At 40.2% G+C, this 15,278-nt stretch overlaps 1 protein-coding gene across 1 annotated transcript in view; it reads right to left on the bottom strand.

Annotated features, from left to right (window-relative positions):
- Positions 1 to 15,278, bottom strand: part of DNAH14 (dynein axonemal heavy chain 14) — a 746,387-nt gene that overhangs the window by 22,474 nt on the left and 708,635 nt on the right. The window contains 3 exon segments of the mRNA XM_053712788.1: positions 4,232 to 4,378; positions 4,873 to 5,018; positions 5,423 to 5,568. Coding sequence (XP_053568763.1) covers positions 4,232 to 4,378; positions 4,873 to 5,018; positions 5,423 to 5,568 — 439 coding nt within the window.

The raw sequence follows: 15,278 nt of genomic DNA, 5'->3' as shown, positions 1-15,278 counted from the left end.
TAAATAAATAAATAAATAAATAAATAATAACATCAACCTGTGTGAGGTGCACAACACAGGATATTTCACACATCCACCTGCGTGAGGTGCACAACACAGGATATCTCTCACATCAACCTGCGTGAAGTGCACAACACAGGATATCTCACAGATCAACCTGCGTGAGGTGCACAACACAGGATATCTCACACATCAACCTGCGTGAAGTGCACAACACAGGATATCTCACAGATCAACCTGCGTGAGGTGCACAACACAGGATATCTCTCACATCAACCTGCGTGAGGTGCACAACACAGGATATCTCTCACATCAACCTGCGTGAGGTGCACAACACAGGATATCTTGTACATCAACCTGCGTGAGGTGCACAACACAGGATATCTCTCACATCAACCTGCGTGAAGTGCACAACACAGGATATCTCACACATCAACCTGCATGAAGTGCACAACACAGGATATCTCATACATCAACCTGTGTGAAGTGCACAACACAGGATATCTCTCACATCAACCTGCGTGAGGTGCACAACACAGGATATCTTGTACATCAACCTGTGTGAGGTGCACAACACAGGATATCTCTCACATCAACCTGCGTGAAGTGCACAACACAGGATATCTCACACATCAACCTGCGTGAGGTGCACAACACAGGATATCTCTCATATCAACCTGCGTGAGGTGCACAACACAGGATATCTTGTACATCAACCTGTGTGAGGTGCACAACACAGGATATCTCGCACATCAAACTGAGTACGGTGCACAACACAGGATATCTCGAACATCAAAGTGTGTGAGGTGCACAACACAGGATATCTTGTACATAAACCTACGTGTGGTGCACAACACAGGATATCTCGCACATCAACCTGCGTGAAGTGCACAACACAGGATATCTCACACATCAACCTGCGTGAGGTGCACAACACAGGATATCTCTCACATCAACCTGCGTGAAGTGCACAACACAGGATATCTCACACATCAACCTGCGTGAGGTGCACAACACAGGATATCTCTCATATCAACCTGCGTGAGGTGCACAACACAGGATATCTTGTACATCAACCTGTGTGAGGTGCACAACACAGGATATCTCGCACATCAAACTGAGTACGGTGCACAACACAGGATATCTCGAACATCAAAGTGTGTGAGGTGCACAACACAGGATATCTTGTACATAAACCTACGTGTGGTGCACAACACAGGATATCTCGCACATCAACCTGCGTGAAGTGCACAACACAGGATATCTCACACATCAACCTGCGTGAGGTGCACAACACAGGATATCTCGTACATCAACCTGTGTGAGGTGCACAACACAGGATATCTCTCACATCAACCTGCGTGAGGTGCACAATACAGCATATCTCTCACATCAACCTGCATGAGGTGCACAACACAAGATATCTCTCACATCAACCTGCATGAGGTGCACAACACAGGATATCTCTCACATTAACCTACGTGAGGTGCACAACACAGGATATCTCTCACATCAACCTGCTTGAGGTGCACAACACAGGATATCTCTCACATTAACCTATGTGAGGTGCACAACACAGGATATCTCTCACATCAACCTGCTTGAGGTGCACAACACAGGATATCTTTTACATCAACCTGTGTGAGGTTCACAAAACAGGATATCTCACACTTCAACCTGCGTGAGGTTCACAACACAGGATATCTCTCACATCAACCTGCGTGAGGTTCACAACACAGGATATCTTTTACATCAACCTGCGTGAGGTGCACAACACAGGATATCTCTTACATCAACCTGCGTGTGGTGCACAACACAGGATATCTTTTACATCAACCTGCATGAGGTGCACAACACAGGATATCTCTCACATCAACCTGCGTGAGGTGCACAACACAGGATATCTCTCACATCAACCTGCGTGTGGTGCACAACACAGGATATCTTGCACATCAACCTGAGTGAAGTGCACAACACAGGATATCTCTCACATCAACCTGCGTGAGGTGCACAACACAGGATATCTCTCACATTAACCTGCATGAGGTGTACAATACAGGATATTTCACACATCAACCTGCGTGAGGTGTACAATACAGGATATCTCTCACATTAACCTGCGTGAGGTGTACAATACAGGATATTTCACACATCAACCTGCGTGAGGTGTACAATACAGGATATTTCACACATCAACCTGCATGAGGTGCACAACACATGTTATCTCTCACATCAACCTGCGTGAGGTGCACAACACAGGATATCTCTCACATCAACCTGCGTGAGTTTCACAGCACAGGATATCTCGCACATCAAGCTACGTGTGGTGCACAACACAGGATATCTTGCATATCAACCTGCGTGTAGTGCACAACACAGGATATCCCACACATAAACCTTTGTGTGGTGCACAACACAGGATATCTTGCACATCAAGCTACGTGTGGTACACAACACAGGATATCTCTCACATCAACCTTCGTGAGGTTCACAACACAGGATATCTCTCACATCAACCTGCGTGTGGTGCACAACACAGGATATCTTGTACATCAACCTGCATGAGGTGCACAATACAGAATATCTTGCACATCAACCTTAGTCAGGTGCACAACACAGGATATCTCTCACATCAACCTGCATGAGGTTCACAACAGAGGATATCTCTCACATCAACCTGCGTGTGGTTCACAACACAGGATATCTCTCACATCAACCTTCGTGAGGTTCACAACACAGGATATCTCTCACATCAACCTGCGTGTGGTGCAAAACACAGGATATCTTGTACATCAACCTGCATGAGGTGCACAAGACAGAATATCTTGCACATCAACCTGAGTGAGGTGCACAACACAGGATATCTCTCACATCAACCTGCATGAGGTGCACAAGACAGAATATCTTGCACATCAACCTGAGTGAGGTGCACAACACAGGATATCTCTCACATCAAGCTGCGTGAGGTGCACAAGACAGAATATCTTGCACATCAACCTGAGTGAGGTGCACAACACAGGATATCTCTCACATGAAGCTGCGTGAGGTGCACAAGACAGAATATCTTGCACATCAACCTGAGTGAGGTGCACAACACAGGATATCTCTCACATCAAGCCGCGTGAGGTGCACAAGACAGAATATCTTGCACATCAACCTGAGTGAGGTGCACAACACAGAATATCTCTCACATCAAGCTGCGTGAGGTGCTAACTGCTAGCAATGCAGACAAACAATTACTGTAAATGTAAATTAGTGCATGTAAACTGTAAACATTTGTAAAGTATTCAAGTCCGTTTTGTTATGGTAAAGTAGCCCCTTTGGATATAACATAAAGGTGTTTCGGAGATCTCAAACATGCAAAGGCTGGTCATAGGCGTTTTAGAGGTGTGATCAGGATTTTTCACCTACACCCACAGATTATCTTGCCCTTATGAAGTCTCACATTTGTGTTACTATTTCAACACTGACAGGTTTGTCTCCTTTTCATTTTTTTTTACTTTTCTTTAAAGTAAAAACTCTCCCCTTTTTAAATCAGATCCAGAATGTTAGTGATATTTTAGATGGAGTTTAAATCGAATTTGAAATTTATATCTAAATTAAAAAGTAAGTTATAGCTCATCTTCATTAAAACTGAAGAATTAAACTCCATCTAAAAATATCACCAACATTCTGTATCTGATTTTAAAAAGGGGAGCGTTTACTATCACTTTAACTGGTATTAAGTTTTCTTTTTGCACGTTAGTATAGACAGCTTTATAGAGGGAGTTTCTTTTCATTTTAATTTGTTCTGTAACGGTTTGAAAGCATATTTGTTTGCCGATTACCTTCACAGCAGAACTTCGAAGAAGAATGACGAGGACTTAATAAAATCTCTGATTTCTGCGGTTTTAATTTGCAATATTGCAGTGAGTTTTTCTGCAAAGCATTAGTTTCACAGATTTATTGCATCCCTACTAATGCTTTTCTTATTTGGTTATATAATTATTTGTTTAGATACATTTATCAATAAGTAAAAGATTCTTGGTTTTCTTGCATTATGTTTCTATGTCTACATTTGCAAAACAAATTGACTATCATGTACCTTTAAAGTAGAAAGGCTATTTACGTAAATTCTTTTATATTAACTCTTCTATTTACAGGGAAGACAGATGTGGGTTTGCAGTTTGGTCTATATTTTATGTCTTTGCTCAGCAATCAATAGTAATTTGGTAGTTAAAATGAGCTTTACCTCTTGTGGGATAAAATGTATTTGAGGCATTAGGCAAAATCTATGTTGGTAGTCTGATTCCTCAATAGTTTGTGTCTGAGTATTCCACTGAGCTCCATCTAGGTACAGTCCAAAAACGAGAACGCCTCCATCAGGCACAGATGAACCCTAGAAACAATAATACATACATAAAAGGTAAGTATTGCAATAAGATACCATTAAACTAATGTAGTTCATGCTGTATTTCATTAGTAAGTTTAGAAATCCTCTGAATTAAGGGGTTGTAGCTATAGGACTTTTATTTTGTGACCGGTCTCCAGTTTTTCAGTCATGTCCATCACAAGTCCTCAATATCTCACCAGCTGGAGAGGCTGGTGAAACTGGAGATGCTTCTTTGTACATTTTGTCTACAGTAGCTGGAAAGATGTCTGAACCATTTTACTGAAGGCCGAATATTAATATATTTGTTATCTTTTCACATTTGTTGGAGGGTACAATTCACTTATTTGCTTATTTTAGGTACAAGCCTTATTTCAAGACACCATTTTAAATGAAGTAAAGAATTAGATTGGATTCAGGAGCAGAAGGCCTTTATTTTTATAGAACTAAGGAAAGGAAATCCACCAGCATATAATAATGTCTACATTTATGAGATAACTTACTCTAAAAGCTGTCTTGATTACACATTGACCTTTATTTGTATCCAATGTGTAGTTCAAAGAAGGCTGGACTTGGTGCTTGAAAGTAAGTGAGTCCACTGATATTCCTTTCTCCCGTGCATGGTTTTGCAATACTGCTGTTAAAAACCCTACACAGATAACACATTAATAAAACATAAAAGACAGTAAAAAGTGAGAAAAAGATACTGATTTTGTTTGATATTCAATAATATAAATATAGTCATAGTTATCAAAAAGCTTATGTTAGTTTAAAGAACTGATGCAAATCTGGTGCTATAAATTACTCCTGACACCAGCACAATCCTGAGTCTACCTAAATATGGTCTTGAACATAGGATACAAAGAGAACAGTGTCAATTTGATAATAGAAGTAAATTGGAATGTTTTAAATAGCACATACTATCTGAGTCATTAAATATTTGGGGTTGCATGTCCATTTAAAGGCCGTAGGCATTGAACCCTAGTCATAGCTACCCTGTTGATTGTCACAAGGAAATGTTTACTATTTTTGTTGCATCTTGAATAGACTTACCTTGTGGGAAAAAAAATGCAGATAGCCAGAAACTGTACGGCTTTTCTCTCTGCACGTAGACGTCAGCCTCAAGGCTTGCAGTAGATTTCGCAGTACTTGGTCTGCTTTTCCTAAATGTCTTCTGGAACCTCAACAACTGACCAAACCTGCATACGATTAGATACATTTCAAGACTTATTGGTTACTTTCATATTGTGTAACAAGGTTATGCTTGTATGAACAATATGATTCTTCTGGATGCCTTTTAGCCTTAAACTTCACTTTTTACTAACTCTCATACAATGTCAAATCAATACATTTCTGTTTCTTTAACTTTGTATTTTATTTATTTTTAAAAATTTCAATAAAGAATTTCAATAAAAAAATAGATATATTTATGTTTCTCCGTAAATATTTAACCAGATTGCTTTCTATCATTCACTCCCCACAATAATATAGGAGCTTCCAAATGTCCCACAATGATGTGCTTATTTCTTTCATGTAATTAACAAGAGTCCATGAGCTAGTGACGTATGGGATATACATTCCTACCAGGAGGGGCAAAGTTTCCCAAACCTTAAAATGCCTATAAATACACCCCTCACCACACCCACAAATCAGTTTTACAAACTTTGCCTCCAAGGGAGGTGGTGAAGTAAGTTTGTGCTAGATTCTACGTTGATATGCGCTCCGCAGCAAGTTGGAGCCCGGTTTTCCTCTCAGCGTGCAGTGAATGTCAGAGGGATGTGAAGAGAGTATTGCCTATTGAATGCAGTGATCTCCTTCTACGGGGTCTATTTCATAAGGTTCTCTGTTATCGGTCGTAGAGATTCATCTCTTACCTCCCTTTTCAGATCGACGATATACTCTTATATTTACCATTACCTCTACTGATTCTCGTTTCAGTACTGGTTTGGCTTTCTACAAACATGTAGATGAGTGTCCTGGGGTAAGTAAGTCTTATTTTCTGTGACACTCTAAGCTATGGTTGGGCACTTTATTTATAAAGTTCTAAATATATGTATTCAAACATTTATTTGCCTTGACTCAGAATGTTCAACTTTCCTTATTTTCAGACAGTCAGTTTCATATTTGGGATTATGCATTGAATTATCATATTTTTCTTACCTCAAAAATTTGACTTTTTTCCCTGTGGGCTGTTAGGCTCGCGGGGGCTGAAAATGCTTCATTTTATTGCGTCATTCTTGGCGCGGACTTTTTTGGCGCAAAAATTATTTTCCGTTTCCGGCGTCATACGTGTCGCCGGAAGTTACGTCATTTTTTGACGTTATTTTGCGCCAAAAATGTCGGCGTTCCGGATGTGGCGTCATTTTTGGCGCCAAAAGCATTTAGGCGCCAAATAATGTGGGCGTCTTATTTGGGGCGTCGCTTTTGTCTCCACATTATTTCAGTCTCATTTTTCATTTGCTTCTGGTTGCTAGAAGCTTGATATTTGGCATTCTTTCCCATTCCTGAAACTGTCTTATAAGGAATTTGATCTATTTTGCTTTATATGTTGTTTTTTCTCTTACATATTGCAAGATGTCTCACGTTGCATCTGAGCCAGAAGATACTACAGGAAAATCACTGCCTGCTGGATCTACCAAAGCTAAGTGTATCTGCTGTAAATTTTTGGTAGCTATTCCTCCAGCTGTTGTTTGTAATAATTGTCATGACAAACTTGTTAAAGCAGATAATATTTCCTTTAGTAATGTACCATTGCCTGTTGCAGTTCCCTCAACATCTAAGGTGCAGAATGTTCCTGATAACATAAGAGATTTTGTTTCTGAATCCATAAAGAAGGCTTTGTCTGTTATTTCTCCTTCTAGTAAACGTAAAAAGTCTTTTAAATCTTCTCTCTCTACAGATGAATTTTTAAATGAACACCATCATTCTGATTCTTTGGACTCTTCTGGTTCAGAGGATTCTATCTCAGAGATTGATGCTGATAAATCTTCATATTTATTTAAGATGGAATTTATTCGCTCTTTACTTAAAGAAGTACTAATTGCTTTAGAAATAGAGGATTCTAGTCCTCTTGATACTAATTCTATACGTTTGGATAAGGTTTTTAAAGCTCCTGCGGTTATTCCAGAAGTTTTTCCTGTTCCTAATGCTATTTCTGCAGTGATTTCCAAAGAATGGGATAAATTGGGTAATTCATTTACTCCTTCTAAACGTTTTAAGCAATTATATCCTGTTCCGCCTGACAGGTTAGAATTTTGGGACAAAATCCCTAAAGTTGATGGGGCTATTTCTACCCTTGCTAAACGTACTACCATTCCTACGTCAGATGGTATCTCGTTTAAGGATCCTTTAGATAGAAAAATTGAATCCTTTCTAAGAAAAGCTTATCTGTGTTCAGGTAATCTTCTTAGACCTGCTATATCATTGGCTGATGTTGCTGCAGCTTCAACTTTTTGGTTGGAAACCCTAGCGCAACAAGTAGCAAATCGTGATTCTCATGATATTATTATTCTTCTCCAGCATGCTAATAATTTTATCTGTGATGCCATTTTTGATATTATTAGAGTTGATGTTAGGTTTATGTCTCTGGCTATCTTAGCCAGAAGAGCTTTATGGCTTAAGACTTGGAATGCTGATATGGCTTCTAAATCAACTCTACTTTCCATTTCTTTCCAGGGAAACAAATTATTTGGTTCTCAGTTGGATTCTATTATTTCAACTGTTACTGGTGGGAAAGGAACTTTTTTACCACAGGATAAAAAATCTAAAGGTAAAAACAGGGCTAACAATCGTTTTCGTTCCTTTCGTTTCAACAAAGAACAAAAGCCTGATCCTTTGTCCTCAGGAGCAGTTTCAGTTTGGAAACCATCTCCAGTCTGGAATAAATCCAAGCCTGCTAGAAAGGCAAAGCCTGCTTCTAAGTTCACATGAAGGTACGGCCCTCATTCCAGTTCAGCTGGTAGGGGGCAGGTTACGTTTTTTCAAAGAAATTTGGATCAATTCTGTTCACAATCTTTGGATTCAGAACATTGTTTCAGAAGGGTACAGATTTGGTTTCAAGATGAGACCTCCTGCAAAGAGATTTTTTCTTTCCCGTGTCCCAGTAAATCCAGTGAAAGCTCAAGCATTTCTGAATTGTGTTTCAGATCTAGAGTTGGCTGGAGTAATTATGCCAGTTCCAGTTCCGGAACAGGGGATGGGGTTTTATTCAAATCTCTTCATTGTACCAAAGAAGGAGAATTCCTTCAGACCAGTTCTGGATCTAAAATTATTGAATCGTTATGTAAGGATACCAACGTTCAAGATGGTAACTGTAAGGACTATATTGCCTTTTGTTCAGCAAGGGAATTATATGTCCACAATAGATTTACAGGATGCATATCTGCATATTCCGATTCATCCAGATCATTTTCAGTTCCTGAGATTCTCTTTTCTAGACAAGCATTACCAATTTGTGGCTCTACCGTTTGGCCTTGCTACAGCTCCAAGAATTTTCACAAAGATTCTCGGTGCCCTTCTGTCTGTAATCAGAGAACAGGGTATTGTGGTATTTCCTTATTTGGACGATATCTTGGTACTTGCTCAGTCTTTACATTTAGCAGAGTCTCATACGAATCGACTTGTGTTGTTTCTTCAAGATCATGGTTGGAGGATCAATTTACCAAAAAGTTCTTTGATTCCTCAAACAAGGGTAACCTTTCTGGGTTTCCAGATAGATTCAGTGTCCATGACTCTGTCTTTAACAGACAAGAGACGTCTAAAATTGATTACAGCTTGTCGAAACCTTCAGTCTCAATCATTCCCTTCGGTAGCCTTATGCATGGAAATTCTAGGTCTTATGACTGCTGCATCGGACGCGATCCCCTTTGCTCGTTTTCACATGCGACCTCTTCAGCTCTGTATGCTGAACCAATGGTGCAGGGATTACACGAAGATATATCAATTAATATCTTTAAAACCGATTGTTCGACACTCTCTAACGTGGTGGACAGATCACCATCGTTTAATTCAGGGGGCTTCTTTTGTTCTTCCGACCTGGACTGTAATTTCAACAGATGCAAGTCTCACAGGTTGGGGAGCTGTGTGGGGATCTCTGACGGCACAGGGAGTTTGGGAATCTCAGGAGGTGAGATTACCGATCAATATTTTGGAACTCCGTGCAATTTTCAGAGCTCTTCAGTTTTGGCCTCTTCTGAAGAGAGAATCGTTCATTTGTTTTCAGACAGACAATGTCACAACTGTGGCATACATCAATCATCAAGGAGGGACTCACAGTCCTCTGGCTATGAAAGAAGTATCTCGAATTTTGGTTTGGGCGGAATCCAGCTCCTGTCTAATCTCTGCGGTTCATATCCCAGGTGTAGACAATTGGGAAGCGGATTATCTCAGTCGCCAAACGTTGCATCCGGGCGAATGGTCTCTTCACCCAGAGGTATTTCTTCAGATTGTTCAAATGTGGGGGCTTCCAGAGATAGATCTGATGGCCTCTCATCTAAACAAGAAACTTCCCAGGTATCTATCCAGATCCCGGGATCCTCAGGCGGAGGCAGTGGATGCATTATCACTTCCTTGGAAGTATCATCCTGCCTACATCTTTCCGCCTCTAGTTCTTCTTCCAAGAGTAATCTCCAAGATTCTGAGGGAATGCTCGTTTGTTCTGCTAATAGCTCCGGCATGGCCTCACAGGTTTTGGTATGCGGATCTTGTCCGGATGGCATCTTGCCAACCATGGACTCTTCCGTTAAGACCAGACCTTCTGTCGCAAGGTCCTTTTTTCCATCCGGATCTGAAATCCTTAAATTTAAAGGTATGGAGATTGAACGCTTGATTCTTAGTCAAAGAGGTTTCTCTGACTCTGTGATTGATACTATGTTACAGGCTCGTAAATCTGTATCTAGAGAGATATATTATAGAGTCTGGAAGACTTATATTTCTTGGTGTCTTACTCATCATTTTTCTTGGTATTCTTTTAGAATTCCGAGAATATTATAATTTCTTCAGGATGGTTTAGATAAGGGTTTGTCCGCAAGTTCCTTGAAAGGACAAATCTCTGCTCTTTCTGTTCTTTTTCACAGAAAGATTGCTATTCTTCCTGATATTCATTGTTTTGTACAAGCTTTGGTTCGTATAAAACCTGTCATTAAGTCAATTTCTCCTCCATGGAGTTTGAATTTGGTTCTGGGAGCTCTTCAAGCTCCTCCGTTTGAACCTATGCATTCATTGGACATTAAATTGCTTTCTTGGAAAGTTTTGTTCCTTTTGGCCATCTCTTCTGCCAGAAGAGTTTCTGAATTATCTGCTCTTTCTTGTGAGTCTCCTTTTCTGATTTTTCATCAGGATAAGGCGGTGTTGCGAACTTCTTTTGAATTTTTACCTAAGGTTGTGAATTCCAACAACATTAGTAGAGAAATCGTGGTTCCTTCATTATGTCCTAATCCTAAGAATTCTAAGGAAAAATCGTTACATTCTTTGGATGTTGTTAGAGCTTTGAAATATTATGTTGAAGCTACTAAATCTTTCCGAAAGACTTCTAGTCTATTTGTCATCTTTTCTGGTTCTAGAAAAGGCCAGAAAGCTTCTGCCATTTCTTTGACATCCTGGTTGAAATCTTTAATTCATCTTGCCTATGTTAAATCGGGTAAGACTCCGCCTCAGAGGATTACAGCTCATTTTACTAGGTCAGTTTCTAATTCCTGGGCGTTTAGGAATGAAGCTTCAGTTGATCAGATTTGCAAAGCAGCGACTTGGTCCTCTTTGCATACTTTTACTAAATTCTACCATTTTGATGTATTCTCTTCTTCTGAAGCAGTTTTTGGTAGAAAGGTACTTCAGGCAGTGGTTTCGGTTTGAATCTTCTGCTTATGTTTTTCATTAAACTTTATTTTGGGTGTGGATTATTTTCAGCAGGAATTGGCTGTCTTTATTTTATCCCTCCCTCTCTAGTGACTCTTGTGTGGAAAGATCCACATCTTGGGTATTCATTATCCCATACGTCACTAGCTCATGGACTCTTGTTAATTACATGAAAGAAAACATAATTTATGTAAGAACTTACCTGATAAATTCATTTCTTTCATATTAACAAGAGTCCATGAGGCCCACCCTTTTTTGTGGTGGTTATGATTTTTTTGTATAAAGCACAATTATTCCAATTCCTTATTTTATATGCTTCGCACTTTTTTTCTTATCACCCCACTTCTTGGCTATTCGTTAAACTGATTTGTGGGTGTGGTGAGGGGTGTATTTATAGGCATTTTAAGGTTTGGGAAACTTTGCCCCTCCTGGTAGGAATGTATATCCCATACGTCACTAGCTCATGGACTCTTGTTAATATGAAAGAAATGAATTTATCACGTAAGTTCTTACATAAATTATGTTTTTTGTGATAACTAGTAGATGTAAAGAAATCCATTTTATTGCTGACCTGTATAACTATATAAAACTGTATAAACTATAAACAAGGTATGAGTGTCCAAAGATTTTTTCAGGGGAAGCAAAATGATAAAATATTGTAAGAATTACAATATGGGAAAAAATAAATTTAGATATATAGTTTTTGGAACTAACCAATTTATAACTGTAAAGCAAGTATCTAGCAAGTGAACTAATTACTATTTTTTATGAAGCATAAATCCCCTCCTACACTTATTAATTCAAACCTGGTGCCTAAAGTGTTAGAAAACCACTTTCACAGGTCAAATGTTCTCCTTTTTCCAGGAAGGGGCCTACACATCTCTTAGTTATAAAGGAATGGAGTTAAAGGCTTTGTTTACTGCCCAATCCCCGGATCAGACCTTTTCTCTTGTAAGGTGTATCCAGTCCACGGGTTCATCCATTACTTGTGGGATATTCTCCTTCCCAACAGGAAGCTGCAAGAGGACACCCACAGCAGAGCTGTCTATATAGCTCCTCCCCTAACTGCCACCCCCCAGTCATTCTCTTGCAGCTCTCGACAAGATAGGAAGTATCAAGAGATATGTGGTGACTTAGTGTAGTTTTACCTTCAATCAAAAGTTTGTTATTTTTAAACGGTACTGGCGTTGTACTGTTTTACTCTCAGGCAGAAATTAGAAGAAGAATCTGCCTGGAGGTTGATGATCTTAGCGGTTTGTAACTAAGGTCCATTGCTGTTCTCACGCATAACTGAAGAGTATGGGAAAGACTTCAGTTGGGGGAAAAGTTTGCAGTTTACCTGCTTTGAGGTATGTTCAGTATATTTATTTCTAGAGAGATGATAAGATCTAGAAAATGCTGACAGAGCCTTGTATAATTGAGGTAAGCCTGATGCGGTGATTTAACAACGACTGGGATCATGCTTACAAAAAAGGGTAATATTCATGTTAATACTCATATTTCTTAGTGACAAAACGTTTACATGTTATATAGAAAGAACGTTTTTTCTCTGAGGGTGATAAATCGTTTTGTTGGGGCCTAGTTTCCACATGGCTAGTCAGATACTCCTAGGAGTATTTTCTTAAGGCCCTCTGACATCGAGTGCATGGTGGGAGGGGCCTATTTTCGCACTCTAGATGCACAGTTCATATTCAAACTGAGACAGCCAGCTTCCCTAAAGGAGTCCTCTGGCATCTGAGGACCACTATAGAGGGCTTATTTCTTTCCTAAATCGTATTTGAGGGCAGGTAGGAGCCACAGCAGAGCTGTGGCAAGGTGTTTAACTGTTTATTAACGTTTTTCAAATCCGGTTTTGCGCCTAAAGGGTTAATCATCCATTTGCAAGTGGGTGCAATGCTGCTTTAGTCCCTTATACACACTGTAAAAATTTCGAAGAGTTTACTACTTTTTAACACTGTTTTGCAGTTTATGTGATAGTTTTTTTCTCTTAAAGGCACAGTACCGTTTTATTTAATTGCTGATTCACATTTATTATTTTAAACTATTACTAGTCTGTTAAACATGTCTGACATAGAGGAAACTCCTTGTTCAATATGTTTAGAAGCCATTGTGGAACCCCCTCTTAGAATGTGTACCAAATGTACTGAAATTTCTATAAATTATAAAGACCATATTATGGCATTTAAAGATTTATCACCAGAGGTTTCTCAGATTGATAAAAGGGAGGTTATGCCATCTAGTTCTCCCCACGTGTCAGAACCTATAACTCCCGCTCAAGTGACGCCAAGTACATCTAGCGCGTCCAATGCGTTTACCTTACAAGACATGGCGGCAGTTATGACTAATACCCTCACAGAGGTATTGTCCAAACTGCCAGGGTTACAAGGAAAGCGAGACAGCTCTGGGGCTAGAACAAATACAGAGCTTTCTGACGCTTTAGTAGCTATGTCTGATATACCCTCACAATGCTCCGAAGCCGTGGCAAGGGAGTTGCTATCTGAGGGTGAGTATTCAGATTCAGGGAAGACGTTACTTCAGTCCGATTCTGAAATGACAGCCTTTAAATTTAAGCTTGAACACCTGCGCTTATTGCTCAGGGAGGTTTTAGCGACTCTGGATGACTGTGACCCCATTGTAGTTCCAGAGAAATTGTGTAAAATGGACAAATACTTTGCAGTGCCTGTTTACACTGATGTTTTTCCAGTCCCTAAGAGGTTTTCGGAAATTATTACTAAGGAATGGGATAGACCAGGTGTTCCGTTCTCTCCCCCTCCTGCTTTTAAAAAGATGTTTCCCATGGATGTCGCTATACGGGACTCGTGGCAGACAGTTCCTAAGGTGGAGGGTGCTGTTTCTACCCTAGCTAAGCGTACAACTATCCCCGTCGAGGACAGTTGTGCTTTCTTAGATCATATGGATAAAAAGTTGGAGGGTCTCCTTAAGAAAATTTTTATCCATCAAGGTTTTATTCTCTAGCCTCTTGCATGCATTGCCCCAGTTACTGCTGCAGCAGCTTTTTGGTTCGAGTCTCTTGAGGAGGCTCTACAGGTGGAGACCCCGTTAGATGATATTTTAGACAGGATTAAAGCTCTCAAGTTAGCTTTATTTCTGACGCCGTTTTTCATCTAACCAAACTAACTGCTAAGAATTCAGGTTTTGCCATGCTGGCTTGCAGGGCGCTATGTCTTAAGTCCTGGTCAGCAGATGTTACTTCAAAGTCTAAGCTTCTTAACATCCCCTTCAAAGGACAGACCCTATTCGGGCCGGGCCTGAAGGAGATCATTTCTGATATTACTGGAGGAAAAGGTCACGCCCTTCCTCAGGATATGTCCAATAAATTAAGGACCAAACAGAATAATTTTCGTTCATTTCGAAACTTCAAGCTTCAGCTTCCTCTAATGCAAAACAAGAGGGAAATTTCGCCCAGTCCAAACCAGTCTGGAGACCGAACCAGGCTTGGAACAAGAGGAAGCAGGCCAAAAAACCTGCTGCCGCCTCTAAGACAGCATGAAGGAGTAGCCCCCGATCCGGGACCGGATCTAGTAGGGCGCAGACTTTCTCTCTTCGCCCAGGCTTGGGCAAGAGACGTCCAGGATCCCTGGGCATTAGAGACTGTTTCCCAGGGATATCTTCTGGACTTCAAAGCTTCATCTCCAAAGGGGAGATTTCATCTCTCACAATTATCTGTAAACCAGATAAACAGAGAGGCATTCTTACGTTGTGTTCAAGACCTACTGTTTATGGGAGTGATCCACCCAGTTCCAAGGAAGGAACAGGGGCAGGGCTTCTATTCAAATCTGTTTATAGTTCCCAAAAAAGAGGGAACTTTCAGACCAATCTTGGATCTCAAGATCCTAAACAAATTTCTCAGAGTCCCATCCTTCAAGATGGAGACTATCCGAACCATCCTCCCTATGATCCAGGAGGGTCTATATATGACTACCGTGGACTTAAAGGATGCTTATCTCATCATTCCGATTCACAGAGATCATCATCTGTTCCTCAGGTTCGCCTTCTTAGACAGGCATTACCAGTTTGTGGCTCTTCCCTTCGGGTT

This window comes from Bombina bombina, chromosome 4 (assembly GCF_027579735.1).
Source record: "Bombina bombina isolate aBomBom1 chromosome 4, aBomBom1.pri, whole genome shotgun sequence".
Taxonomy (NCBI): Eukaryota; Metazoa; Chordata; class Amphibia; order Anura; family Bombinatoridae; genus Bombina; species Bombina bombina.
The sequence above is the reverse complement of the archived record's forward strand: the minus strand, read 5'-3'. Positions and strand labels throughout refer to the sequence as shown.